The sequence below is a fragment of the Palaemon carinicauda genome, chromosome 19 (genome assembly GCF_036898095.1).
Source record: "Palaemon carinicauda isolate YSFRI2023 chromosome 19, ASM3689809v2, whole genome shotgun sequence".
Classification (NCBI taxonomy): domain Eukaryota; kingdom Metazoa; phylum Arthropoda; class Malacostraca; order Decapoda; family Palaemonidae; genus Palaemon; species Palaemon carinicauda.
In genome coordinates, this window is record NC_090743.1 from 125,667,898 (window position 1) to 125,682,897 (window position 15,000).

Genomic DNA, 15,000 nt, shown 5'->3' on the forward strand with positions numbered 1-15,000 from the left:
TCACGAGCAACCGTTTTTAGTCAACATTCAGGAGTAAGTAGTAAAAAAATACATACCTTTTCCTCACAAAGAAGTCTTTTCACAAAAGAAAAAGAAAAGAAAATGGTTAGGTCAGAGATTCAAGGCTGTGTAGGCTTCGCCTGTTGAACTCTAAACGTGAATGAACGGTTTAGTTTCATATTAATGTTTTACTAATTCATATACCGTTTATTCTGAGTCATAGAGAACTTTATTTTATACATTAATGTGATACAAATCTATAACGTGCGTCTAAAACAATTTCAACTTCCGCGTATCTCTCTCTCTCTCTCTCTCTCTCTCTCTCTCTCTCTCTCTCTCTCTCTCTCTCTCTCTCTCTCTCTCTCTCAGTAGATCGGTTACAATGGCTGTACCTCAATGAATCCAAGTGCACGTATTCTCACAACTTCTCATCCTTTTTCTGTGAATGAAATCACAATCACGCGACCATTGATACCGCATGCAAAGATTCTATTTTCATTTTTTAATGCCCATTGCAACTTACACGTAGCTGCGTATTAGTGTGAATGAATCACGTGATCACTTTACTGGAAGCTGTTTCGAACTAAAAACAAAACTTGATTATTGATTTTGATAAGTTTGGGAATGAGGAAGTTCTACACACGTGAGGATAAAATTCAAGTTGACCTTTTGCTCATCGATTCCTGCAAAATTTCATAAATACACAACTAAGTAGGCCTAGTACTTAGCCCCCCACTCAATAAAATCAAGTACTGTATATAGTAGTAAGTGGTGAATGGTAAACAGTTTTTAAAATATTTGTTAAATTCATAATTTTAACATTCTTAGAGGAACTAGAAACAAATGTTACCATAAGATACATGAGTGGCAAAGATAGACTATCTGAACCAAGAACAAATAGTAAATTTGGTGAAAGGGCTTTCAGCTACTGTGCGCCTAGACATTATAATAAACTGCCGACTGACATGAAGGACTTAAAAGGAGCAATTGAATTTAAGAAGAAACTAAAGACATTACTTTTCACAAGACCGTATGATTTGGAAGATGCTACAATCAAAGAATTGTATAAGTTATAATGAAAATGTTTCGTTAGATGATTGATATGGACCCGCCCGAGAAGTAGTTCACTCGACTTCAGTGCAGGGTTGGATTTAAACCCAAAACAAGTAAACAAGTAAGAACAGAAAAATATTTTTTGACATATCCTTATGTGAAATATCCTTATGTGAAATATTAAATACCTTCCCTGTGGGAAAGTTGCTTTTGTCAAGTCAAAAACACCTCAGTCTGGGGAGAGATGTTTAAAAGGAACTTAACGACATTCTGGCAATTATGTCGTGTTTTATTACCCACACTGCTTTATGAGGTCTCGGGTTCTAGCTGTAGGCTGTTTTTTTTTCTTTTTCCGCCTCCCCACCGGAAGTATGCAAGCTTCTAGTTTTTATTTGAGAGAGAGAGAGAGAGAGAGAGAGAGAGAGAGAGAGAGAGAGAGAGAGAGAGAATTTTGTATACTGTATATATATATATATATATATATATATATATATATATATATATATACAGTATATATATATATATATATATATATATATATATATATATATATACAGTATATATATATATATATATATATATATATATATATATATATATATATATATATATATATATATATACAGTATATATATATATATATATATATATATATATACAGTATATATATATATATATATATATATATATATAGTCTATATATATATATATATATATATATATACAGTATATATATATATATATATATATATATATATATATATAGTCTATATATATATATATATATATATATATATATGTCTATATATATATATATATATATATATATATATATATATATATATATATATATATGTCTGTATATATATATATATATATATATATATATATATATATATGTATATATATATATATATATATATATATATATATATATATATATATGTCTGTATATATATATATATATATATATATATATATATATATATATATATATATATATATATATATATATATATATATATATATATATATATATATACTGTATATATAACATGTATTATTTAAATGCGTACGTGCGTTTGTTTCCCATGTACCATACGGATCAAGATTGATTTATTTACCTTATACTGCTAAATATAGTATATATTATATATCTATTTTTATGAAGTACTACTAAATGGGTAAATGGGGTTTCGTTGGCTGAGTAGTACAGCATTTAGCTCTCGTTTGGTAGGCATTGGGCTGTTCCTTACCTTATAGCACATTAGACCATCAACTAGCCCTTGGGCTTATAGCATCCTGCTTTTCCAAGTAAAGTTGTAGCTTGGTTAATAATAATTAATAATAATAAAAATAGGAGTAACTAAACTTTAATGGCTGAGAAACCGGATCTTACAAAATCTGTTTTAGTGGGTATCGAGTTTTACTATAAAATATTTTATTAATAAATGCATAAATTCACAATGAAATATATTTTGCATGAAATGACGGTTGAACTAAACTGTAGGAGCAAGAGCAGATTACATAAAATGTCCTTGAGCGAGCAGCGAGTATGGAAGGTCTGGCTGGCTAACGAACTCTAGTCTGCCATCATACGCATTGTATCTTTGTTAACTAATTCGCTCCCGAATATTTTACCATTCATAACTCTGGTGTTTATATATATTTAATGGTGCTAGTATTCACTTTTCTAATTCCCCTTCGTTTAATTTTCGTCTTTGATAGGCCCGGTAAGAAAATTTTTAAATTTGTTACCTTGTAGGTAGACTTACCTTTTTATTTTCAAATCTGTGTTGGTCTGCGCAAGCAGTCATTGGCTTCGGTATATATATATATATATATATATATATATATATATATATATATATATATATATATATATATATATATATATATATATATATATATATACAGTAGATCTTTTTATTACCATTATTTATCAGTAGTTTTGTAACATTTATCTATTACTCAGTATATTCTACACAATTTAGGCAGTTATAAACCTGATCTCTTCGTCTGTAGAGTCCTATTGTAGACATTTTAGACTTTATAGTAGGCAGTTAGGACTACAAAGACTCGAAGGTTATAAAGAGAATCTAACCACAAGTTCCCAATTCCCAACCTTCAGTCCGACAATTACCTCATTTTTTTTTTAATCCGATATTTATTCCATCCTTTCTCGCGGTCGAATTTGCGTTTAATAAAGATTTTCGAAAAACGCTGTCATGTTTATGCTGTCGATAATGAATGTGTTACAAGTTTTGAAAGGCTTTCGCATCGCATTGTAAATATAGCGAAGAGGTAACAATAGGCCGTTGGTGGCAACACTTTTTGTTATCCCCACGACACCTCCCAGGAAAACTGCCCTTGGGTTACAAGGATGTGGCCGAGGGACTGTTTTCTCGTAGTGGGTCACCTCTATTCCCCAGGTAGTTAAGGATCAGTTTGCTTTGATATAAGGTATTACTGTCTAAAGCTCAAGGAATTTCCGTCTCTTCCTTCGACGTCTCTAAGGCCATCTTTTGTACCAAAAGTACGAAGACCTGACTATCAGCGCAGCCAGACCGTAAGTCTGTAGCGAAGTGTTCGATATCTGAATGCGTATTACACACACACACACACAAACATATATATATATATATATATATATATATATATATATATATATATATATATATATATATATATATATATATATATATATATATATATATATATATATATATACGAACCTAGTTATCCTAATGTTAGGAATAACGAACCCGGGTTCGTTATTCTTACATATGAAAAATTGGGTTTGTTATTGCTAGCATGTGGAAAATTTGGTTCGTTATTCTTAACATGAGGATAACTGGGTTCGTTATTCTCTACATGTGGAAATTTGGGTTCGTTATTCGTTACCTGTGGAAAATTTGGTTCCCTATTCTTGACATGTGGAAAATTGGGATCGTTATTCTTAACATGAGGATAACTGGGTTCGTTATTCGTTACATGTGATAAATTTGGTTCCTTATTCTTTACATGTGGTAAATTTGGTTCCCTATTCTTTACATGTGGAAAATTTGGTTCCCTATTCTTTACATGTGTAAAATTTGGTTCCCTATTCTTTACGTGTGGAAAATTTGGTTCCCTATTCTTGACGTGTGGAAAATTTGGTTCCCTATTCTTGACGTGTGGTAAATTTGGTTCCCTATTCTTTACGTGTGGAAAATTTGGTTCCCTATTCTTGACGTGTGGTAAATTTGGTTCCCTATTCTTTACGTGTGGAAAATTTGGTTCCCTATTCTTGACGTGTTGTAAATTTGGTTCCCTATTCTTGACGTGTTGTAAATTTGGTTCCCTATTCTTTACATGTGGAAAATTTGGTTCCCTATTCTTTACATGTGGAAAATTTGGTTCCCTATTCTTTACGTGTGGAATATTTGGTTCCCTATTCTTGACGTGTGGAAAATTTGGTTCCCTATTCTTTACATGTGGAAAATTTGGTTCCCTATTCTTGACGTGTGGAAAATTTGGTTCCCTATTCTTTGCATGTGGAAAATTTGGTTCCCTATTCTTTACGTGTGGTAAATTTGGTTCCCTATTCTTTACGTGTGGAAAATTTGGTTCCCTATTCTTGACGTGTGGTAAATTTGGTTCCTTATTCTTTACATGTGGTAAATTTGGTTCCCTATTCTTTACGTGTGGAAAATTTGGTTCCCTATTCTTTACGTGTGGAAAATTTGGTTCCCTATTCTTTACGTGTGGAAAATTTGGTTCCCTATTCTTGACGTGTGGAAAATTTGGTTCCCTATTCTTGACATGTGGTAAATTTGGTTCCCTATTCTTTACATGTGGAAAATTTGGTTCCCTATTCTTTACATGTGGAAAATTTGGTTCCCTATTCTTTACGTGTGGAAAATTTGGTTCCCTATTCTTGACGTGTGGTAAATTTGGTTCCCTATTCTTTACATGTGGAAAATTTGGTTCCCTATTCTTGACGTGTGGAAAATTTGGTTCCCTATTCTTTACGTGTGGAAAATTTGGTTCCCTATTCTTGACGTGTGGAAAATTTGGTTCCCTATTCTTGACGTGTGGTAAATTTGGTTCCCTATTCTTGACGTGTGGTAAATTTGGTTCCCTATTCTTGACATGTGGTAAATTTGGTTCCCTATTCTTGACATGTGGTAAATTGGGTTCCCTATTCTTGACATGGTAAATTTGGTTCCCTATTCTTGACATGGTAAATTTGGTTCCCTATTCTTGACATGTGGAAAATTTGGTTCCCTATTCTTGACATGTGGTAAATTTGCTTCCCTATTCTTGACATGTGGTAAATTGGGTTCCCTATTCTTGACATGTGCAAGTGTGATTCGTTAATCTTTACATGAGCTTTTCAGTTGCTACTTAAAGCTTCTATTGTTAAAGTTTCTTCTTTTCACTTAAATAGCTTGTTAAACATTTTTCTATTCAATCAGCTAGATTTGTTTTTCTACTTGAACAGCTGGTTGAGTATTTACCCAAGTCCTTCAAAAGTTGTTTTCACCTATATGATATAAACTAAAAACTAATGTAGATATTCAGATATCCAGTATCTTTCAAGTAGGATAGGCCTATGTTCACGGAGGGTGTGAATCATGCAGTACATTTATGAACTGGGTAAAGTGCAGGGCCTCTGTAGACAGTTATGTTTAGAAATACCAGGTAAAAGATTGTTCACGTTATAAGCGAAACTCAGCAATAAGGAAGGATTAATTTTTTTTGCAAAATAAAAATTGAAATGGCAGCTGTGGATTCATGTCATACATTGTTGGTGCAAAGATAAGTAGTTGTAATTGGCGATATTTGACAAAATTTCTGTTTGTCTACATTACTAAAGGAAAAAATTTTATTTTCCAAAAAACTGTAAAATACAACTCGAAATCTTGAAGGTATAAATTTTCCATCATTCTTAATAGTAAAATTTCTTAAATGTATTAAGCCCCCCCCACACACATACATTATATATATATATATATATATATATATATATATATATATATGTGTGTGTGTGTGTGTGTTTAATATGTATAATGCGTGTCACAATTATCGGGAAGGTCGGAGGGGCGGCGGTGTGAGCATTTTCGTTAAAGACTCTTGATTTTCAACCTCTTGATGACTTCTTCAACATTTCTAATGATAATTTTGAAAGTGTCGGTGTAACGGTTTCTATACCAAACTCGCCTCATAAAACAGTAATCTTAGGTATCTACAGACGTCCAGGAGGTAACGGAAATATGTTTTTCGACTCGTTAGAGGAGGTGCTAAGAAATCCAGGTATCTCCCCTATGAATACAATTGTCACTGGGGACTTTAACATCTGCTTAATGAGGGAAGGGGAGAGCGAGACCACCCGCAGACTGATTAACACAATGCGATCTTTTGACTTTCGCCCGTCAATAACTAGACCAACAAGAGTCGGCTCGAATGACTCGCTGTCTTGTATCGACCATATTTGGGCAAATAATAATCTTGTTGGTAATAGTGGGATATTCTTAGCAGATATCACAGATCATTTCCCAATTTTCTGTAGTCTATTAATGCCTATATTAAACAACGTAGACAACAAAATAAAAATTCAATTCAGAGATATGAGCGAAGTGAATGACAGGAAATTCACGGAACTCCTGAGGGGGAAAGACTGGACCGAATATGGTCAAGCCTCATTAGATCCTCACCTGGGGGCGGCCTCTTTTACGAATGAAATAGACAGCTTTTTCAATGAATGCTTTCCTTTAAAAACAAAATATGTAAGTGTTAAAAGATTGGTGAATAAGTGGCTCTCCAAAGGGCTACTAAAATCAATTAACATTAAACATAATTTATATCGAAGAATGAAATTGGGTGCTTATAGTGCCCAACGCTATAGAAACTATTGTAATATGTTGCTTACATTAATTCGCGTGGCAAAGAAAAAATATTTTGATAGTACTTTTGATCAACTCCGAAATGATGCTAAAAAATCCTGGGATCTCATAAATTCGTCCCTTAGGCCTGGAAAGAAAAAGCGCACTTCGCTAAGAAAACTCATTGGTCGTAACGGCGAAACTATTACTGACAGCCAACAGATTGCAAATGCTTTTAATCTTCATTTCTCTACAATTGGCATTACTCTCCGAGATGCCCTGCCTCAAAATAATCAGTTAGATTTTCATTCCTATTTGCCTCCTTCAAATCAGCACTCTATTTATTTGACCCCATCTTCTCCACTTGAAGTAATCAACATTATAAAAAAACTAAAGAACAAAAAAGCAAATATTCATTCTCCCCCTACTAAACTATATAAGAATAATGCTAGTTTACTTGCCTTTCCTATATCCTTATTGTTCAACCGTTGTATTGCCTCTGGCATTTATCCTGACATTTTTAAAATAGCATGCGTTACTGTGCTACATAAGTCTGGTGATAAATCGGATGTCAATAACTATAGACCAATAAGTTGCCTTCCCTTATTGAATAAAATTTTTGAAAAATTATTGTACAATCGACTCTACTCTTTCTTTACTAGATGTAATATCTTTTCTTCCTGTCAGTATGGCTTTCTGCGTGGCGTTAGTACAAGTGATGCTGTAAATGACCTTCTTGAAAATATCTACAATGCGATGAATAAAAATGAATACCTTGGTGCGGTCTTTTTAGATTTGAGTAAAGCCTTTGACACAGTGTCTCATGATGTGCTGCTTAAAAAGCTCGAACATTATGGAATACGTGGAAATGCATTACTCTTACTAAAATCCTACTTAACGAGTCGTAAACAATTTGTGACCCTCGATGGCCATCTCTCAGAGGTTATGGATGTCAAAATAGGTGTTCCCCAGGGATCAGTCCTAGGACCGTTATTTTTCCTCGCCTATATCAATGATCTACCTCGATCAGTAGGTAGGTTAAGCTCCATACTCTTTGCCGATGACACTACGCTTCACTTTAGACATAAAAATATCTACTCCCTCTGTGATACACTAACCAATGATTTAACTCATGTAAAAAACTGGCTACTAGCAAATAAGTTAACCTTAAATGAAAGAAAGACATACTTCATAATCTTTTCTCTACGAAGAGTTCCTGATAACATAAGGGTTTCTATAGGAAATCACACTCTGGATCAGAAGTCCAGTGGTAAATTTTTAGGGATAATTCTTGATAATAAACTAACTTTCTGTGAGCATGTAAATATGACAGTTAATAAAATTGCCAAAGTAATGGGTATCATATATAGATTAAAAGAGTATTTCCCCTTATATATTATAAAACAATTGTATCACTCGTTAGTATCTCCTCACCTAAATTACTGCAATACGGCGTGGGGGAGTAGTAGTAGAAATGTCTTGCAACCATTAATTGTAATTCAAAAAAGACTGGTAAGAATCATAAGCTCCAGTGATTACTTAGCTCATACATCGCCACTTTTCCGGTCTCTCTCGATATTGAAGCTGGAAGACAATTATAAGCTCTCCTTAATGAATATGATGTTCCAAACACTTATTTTGAACAAATTTCCAGATTTAAGACGAAAAATAATTCAGGAACAATCAGTTCATCCATATGGAACAAGAAATTCAAACTTAACTCTCCCTTTCATACGTATTAATAGATGCGAGCAATCGTATCTATACCAAGGTATTAAACTTTGGAATACTCTGCCCGCTTATCTAAAGGCACTGCTTAGCGTTCGGTCTTTTAAGAAATCATATACAAATCTCCTGTTATCTGGGTATTAAGCTTTATTAATAAATATTTATACTTGCCTACCTAACCACAACGCAAGTATGTTTCATTGTTTAGAATATTTTTTTATTTGTAAAACTAGTTCTTTTACTGAGTTTTTTGCTTAATATCTACAATTTTTTCAATGTATATACCATTAGCTTTCATATACCATCTTTCCTTATCATATAAATATGCATTTCCATTTGTTTTTAGGCTAAGATTCTCATTTATATGTATCTATTTGTATACATATGATTATGTATATGTATGCGTACATTTTGTATATCTATATCCATATTTACTTTATTTTTTATTTTTACTTAATTGATGATATTATTTTGTTGTATTATTGCCCGAAGAGCTCTGCTCCACATGGGCTTGGACTGGGTCTTTTTTTCTTTTTGTAAATCTTTGAATGTAAATATTTTTTGTCCAATAAACATTATTATTATTATTATTATTATATTACAAACTTACCCGGTGATTTGCTGTTGGTTGGAAATCTAATATTTTTATGTTCCTAGGCCATATACTCTTTCTTTCTTCATTTTTAGTAAACCTGAAAACATTAACTTCTGGACCATTGTCGCAATTTCACTTACATTACATTTGGGTACACAACATTTAAACTGCATTGTACCGTAGTTCCCGGGTTAAAAAAAAAAAAAAAAAAAAAAAAAAAAAAAAAAAAAAAAAAAAAAAAAAAAAAAAAAAAAACACGTGTAATGAAATCTTGATTCACCAAACATTTGTCAATTACGTTTAAATCTTTTTTTTTTTTTCATATTTTATAATAGCTCTTCAGTATGTTCTCAAATAGTCACTTAAACATCACTAATATTTGTATCGATTTTCTAGTTTTAAATGGAAAAAGGTCTTGTACCAGCTTTCGCGCGCATCAGGAATTTAAATGTTCACTAGACTACACAAAGAAACCCCCCCCCTCTCTCTCACTCTCTCTCTCTCTCTCTCTCTCTCTCTCTCTCTCTCTCTCTCTTCCTAATAGGTCACCAACACTGTTGACGATTGCTGGGTTGAATGAATTGTGGGGGGGGGGGGGGGTTAATAGATGCCTGGGTGTCTAGGTAAGCCTAGACACTGGCCAAGGTGCCAGAGAAAGAAAACCTTAGAATCTTTAATATTGACTCTATCCAAATCTGGGTTCTTTTTTAAAGCATTTCATTTAAGGTACTTTTATTCAATTCTTTACTTAGTTACATATTTAAAAATGTAATATGTGCATTAAACTTTATTTCCCTACAGATAAATGACCCAGAGTTTAATGCATGAATTTTTCAGTTCCAATGAAAAATATATCTCCTTAAAGCTATAAAATTGATGATTAAAAATAAGTTTGAAAATTACTTCAAACAATTATCAGTCAACTTTATTTTTGAAACACAAATTCATAAATGATTTAGTAGGTCCTCTTCTCGTTTTATTTATTTTTTTCCCAAGTCTATATGCTTATATTAAAGTCATCCACTTGTTTTTCTTTACCAGACACACCGTGACTACTTCAACTACCTCGATGAGACCCTTCAGGAGTAACTGAGGATTGCAAATGCACTCGCTGCTCCTAGCAAAAGGGCATCTTGGCTACTGATGCTATTATGGGAACCGCCGAGAGTACAGCTAGCTTCTGTTCACCGCTGATCCGGTAAGTTTCCTGAACTCTAAATTAAAAACTAAAGTAAACCACAAAATAAATATTCACTTTAAAAAAAAAATAAACTAAAATAAGGTAGATGGATAATATTTGTAGGTTTATAAATCAATGTTTGTAATGCCATGCATAGCCATTCATGGTGCTGTGGCCTGATTGGTAACGTCTCTGCCTGGTGTTTGCCAGACGGGGGTTCGAGTCCCACTCAGACTCGTTAGTGCCATTAGTGTCTGCAACCTTACCATCCTTGTGAGCTAAGGTTGTGGGGTTTGGGGAAAGCCTATAGGTCTATCCGCTGAGTCATCAGCAGCCACTGCCTGGCCCTCCCTGGTACTAGCTTGGAAGGAGAGGAGGCTTGGGCGCTGATCATATGTAATATGGTCAGTCTCTAGGGCATTGTCCTGCTTGCTAGGGCAATGTCATTGACCCTTGCCTCTGCCATTCATGAGCGACCTTTAAACGTATTTTTAACTGTGAGGATCAAGTACCAAGAAATGTAAAATGCTGTATCATTAACCAATTTTTATTACCTGGTCTTTAAAATTCTATTTTCTTGATTTGGTGATCATGTATTGGCTTTTTGAAATACAGGAGTGTACATGCATTTTCAGATTATGCAATATTAAACTTTGTGTATGAAATTATTATTATTATTATTATTATTATTATTTTTTATTATTATTATTATTATTAATTGCTAAGCTACAACCCTAGTTGGAAAATCAGAATGCTTTAAGCCCAGGGTCTCCAACAGGGAAAATAGTCCAGTGAAGAAAGGAAACTAGGAAAAATATTTTAAGAATAAAATAAGTATCTCATATATAAAGTATAAAAACTAACAAAACAAGAGGAAGAGAAATAGAATAGTTTGCCCAAGTGTACCCTTAAGCAAGAGATCTCTAATCCAAGAGTGAAAGACCATGGTACAGAGGCTATGGCACTACCCAAGACGAGAGAACAGTGATTTGATTTTGGGAGTGTCCTCCTAGAAGAGCTGCTTACCATAGCTAGAGAGTCCCTTCTACCCTTACCAAGAGGAAAGTAGCCACTGAACAATTACATTGCAGTAGTTAACCTCTTGAGAGAAGAAGAATTGTTGGGTAATTTCCGTGTTATCAAGTCTATGAAGAAAGAGGAGAATGTATAAAGAATAGGCCAAGCTTTTCTGTGTGTGTAGGCATAGGGAAAAATCGTAACCAGAGAGAAGGATACAATGTAGTATTGTCTGGCCAGTCAAAGGACCCCATAACTCTCTAGCGGTAGTATCTCAACGTACGACTGGTGCCCTGGCCAACCTACTACCTACAATGAAATACGACGATCTTATTAGAAATAATCATCTCTTTGGTGTGGTGTTTTAAGGGTTAATATCCAGTCACGCCTGAGAAAATTTAGAGAAAACTATGATTCTTTGACTATAAGATTCCAATCTCAAAACTGATTTCATGATTAAGTATTCCCATGACCATTTTTTTACACAGAAAGTTTACGTAGTTTTATTCATGATATATTTTTTTCTTAATTCACAAACATATTTTCGTATTTCAACTTCATTTAAAGTAAATACTCATTTTTAAACCTTTTAAAATTTCAATTTGAAACACTACCTTTTATAAATCAAACATATTTTAACTCTTCAACGAAGGTGTGAAATCAACTATATTGAGTGATGTATATATACTAAGAACACAAAATGTCAGTGATTCTAATAATGTAACTTTCCCGCCAAATGTAATCCACAATTTTTTATCCTACCAAAGTATCATGTAGCGTGCGTGGATAATCACTGTGATATGTTTTTTTCCTTCGTTTTTTTTTCTTACAACACGTAATGGCCTTCGCCTGGTTGAATGACATGGTACAAGGCCACCTGAAAATATTCTAAAGTTAACTCGAATGTTGAAGCGTAAAATATATATTACTTGAGATTAGTTAAGGTAGGCCAGGTCTGTGAGTTAGTGAATATTATTCCTTCTTTCGTTTCCTCGAGGTAAATGACTGGGTCTATGACGTTTAATTTTTCATAAGAATTCCTGTAATTGAAGTTTTAATATCTCTCTCTCTCTCTCTCTCTCTCTCTCTCTCTCTCTCTCTCTCTCTCTCTCTCTCTCTCTCTCTCTCTCTCTCTCTTTTGTGTTTGTGTGTGTGTGTGTGTGTGTGAGAGAGAGAGAGAGAGAGAGAGAGAGAGAGAGAGAGAGAGAGAGAGAGAGAGAGAGAGAGAATCTGACATGTCTAATTTGACATTACCATTGAACTTAATACTGAGATTCTGGTCTCATGCTATAAAACGCATTTCAGTTTTAAAAGGAAATTATTATTATTATTATTATTATTATTATTATTATTATTATTATTATTCAAACTGTGGTGAGTGTGTGTACACTTGATGTGGAGGATTAATGTGTTTTGAGAGAGAGAGAGAGAGAGAGAGAGAGAGAGAGAGAGAGAGAGAGAGAGAGAGAGAGAGAGAGATAGAGAGAGTGTGTGTGTGTGTGTGTGTACCTGTATGTCTGTGTCAGCGATCCAGAGGTATTTAGCGTAAGGATTGTTTGTTGTGAGAAAGACTGTTGATAGAATCAATATTTTTTTATTTATATTTTTAGTTAGTTCAGGACAGTGGTGAAATGTCTTGGGCGAATGCTCTTTTTAATTTGATTGCAGCCAGAGGCAGTTTTGTGAGTTTTATTTGAGTGCGGGATTTATTTTATAACCAGCGTGGAAGTAACAATTTTAACAGCAAGTACAATATTGTTTATATTTGCCAAGGGTGACTGAAATGATAGTAACTGTATATTATCTTTGATTGTAGTGCGATAGTTTAGTTAGCCAGGAGTGTTCGTGTTTTTTTGTTTTTTTTTTTTTTTATTTACGAGCCGTAATCCCTCCTTTGAATGTGGGTCTATATTATTATTATTATTATTATTATTATTATTATTATTATTATTATTATTATTATTATTATTATTACTAGCCAAGCTACTACCCTAGTTGGAAAAGCAAGATGTTATAAGCCCAATGGCTCTAATAGGGAAAAATAGCCCAGCGAGGAAAGGAAATAAGGAAATGAATAAATGATGGGAACAAATTAACAATAAATCAGTCTAAAAACAGTAACAACGTCAAAACAGATATTTCCTCTATAAACTATTAACGTCAAAAACAGATATTTCATATATAAACTATGAAAAGTCTCATGTCAGCCTGGTCAACCTAAATACATTTGCTCCAACTTTGAACTTTTTGAAGTTCTACTGATTCAACTACCCGATTAGGAAGATCATGACCTGGCCTGTAATAGAAGATTTATTTAGACTGTGTATTAAGATTACGTATGATGATGATGATGAATTTGACATCCATGGACCCGAAGAGTTAAGGCTGGTATTGCAAATTACCAGATAATGTCAGTCTTTTTATAGTTTATTTATGACATATTTGTTTTTGATGTTGTTGATAGTTTATTATATGACATGTCTGTTTTGACGTTGTTTCTTATTTTAGAATGATTTATTGTTAATTTGTTCTCTTCATTTATTTATTTCCTTATTTCCTTTCCTCACTGGGCTATTTTTCCCTGTTGGAGCCCCTGGGCTTATAGCATCTTGCTTTTCCAACTAGGGTTGTAGCTTGGATAGTAATAATAATAATACAGTGGTGTTGTGTCGATAAAGACACACTTAGCAGAGTTTTTTCTTGCGACTTCACACGCAATATAAATGTGTGTGTTTTGAAGTTTGGGTTGTAGTGAATTTTTAAGTTTTATTAGTGTTTAGTTTTCAGCTTTTTTTTTTTTTTTTTTTTTTTTTTTTTGAGATGTTCGTTAGATTGTGGATGGTTTTTGTTGTTATTTCCCTCCTGTCCAAGAGTCCAGTTGATAACGCTAAGGGGAAACCTTGCGCTAAAAGCAGCTTTTCTAGGAGAAGGACACTCCAAAATCAAACCATTGTTCTCTATTCTTGGGTAGTGCCATAGCCTCTGTACTATGGTCTTACACAGCTTTGGGTTAGAGTTCCCTTGCTTGAGGGTACACTCGGGCACACTTTTCTATCTAGTTTATCTTCCTCTTGTTTTGTTAAAGTTTTTATAGTTTAAATAGTAAATATTTATTTTAATATTGGTATTATTCTTAAAATATTTTATTTATTCCTTATTTCCTTTCCTCACTGAGCTATTTTCCCTGTTGGGTCCCCCTGGGCTTATAGCATTCTGCTTCTCCAACTAGGGTTGTAGCTTGGTATTTAGTAATAATAATAATAATAATAATAATAATAATAATAATAATAATAATAATAATAATAATGAAGAGACATTAGTCTGTTTAGAGTGATCAAGGGTTGTTTTTGTGACAGTCACATTTATATACAACATTGTTTGTCATACGTGAAATAAGAGACTGGATGGCATCGTTCTGTGGTAGGTAGAAAACCGAAATAGTCTAACAGCTCTAGCTGGTTCGTTATATATCGACCGCTCCCACCGCAAATAGTTTCGTATGACTGTTTACGTAACTTGTGGCTATAACGAACTTGTGCTGTGATCTGGGAATTAATATC

At 33.4% G+C, this 15,000-nt stretch overlaps 2 protein-coding genes across 2 annotated transcripts in view; one reads left to right on the forward strand and one right to left on the reverse strand.

Annotated features, from left to right (window-relative positions):
• Window positions 1-15,000, forward strand: part of LOC137658830 (forkhead box protein N4-like) — a 64,933-nt gene that overhangs the window by 14,035 nt on the left and 35,898 nt on the right. Inside the window, exon 2 of the mRNA XM_068393906.1 lies at window positions 10,285-10,441. The gene's annotated coding sequence lies outside the window, so the exon portion shown is untranslated. The remainder of the gene's footprint in view (window positions 1-10,284; window positions 10,442-15,000) is intronic.
• The window catches only part of LOC137659318 (involucrin-like), a 21,614-nt gene continuing 10,406 nt past the window's right edge, over window positions 3,793-15,000 (reverse strand). The window contains exon 3 of the mRNA XM_068394339.1: window positions 3,793-5,236. Coding sequence (XP_068250440.1) covers window positions 3,793-5,236 — 1,444 coding nt within the window. The remainder of the gene's footprint in view (window positions 5,237-15,000) is intronic.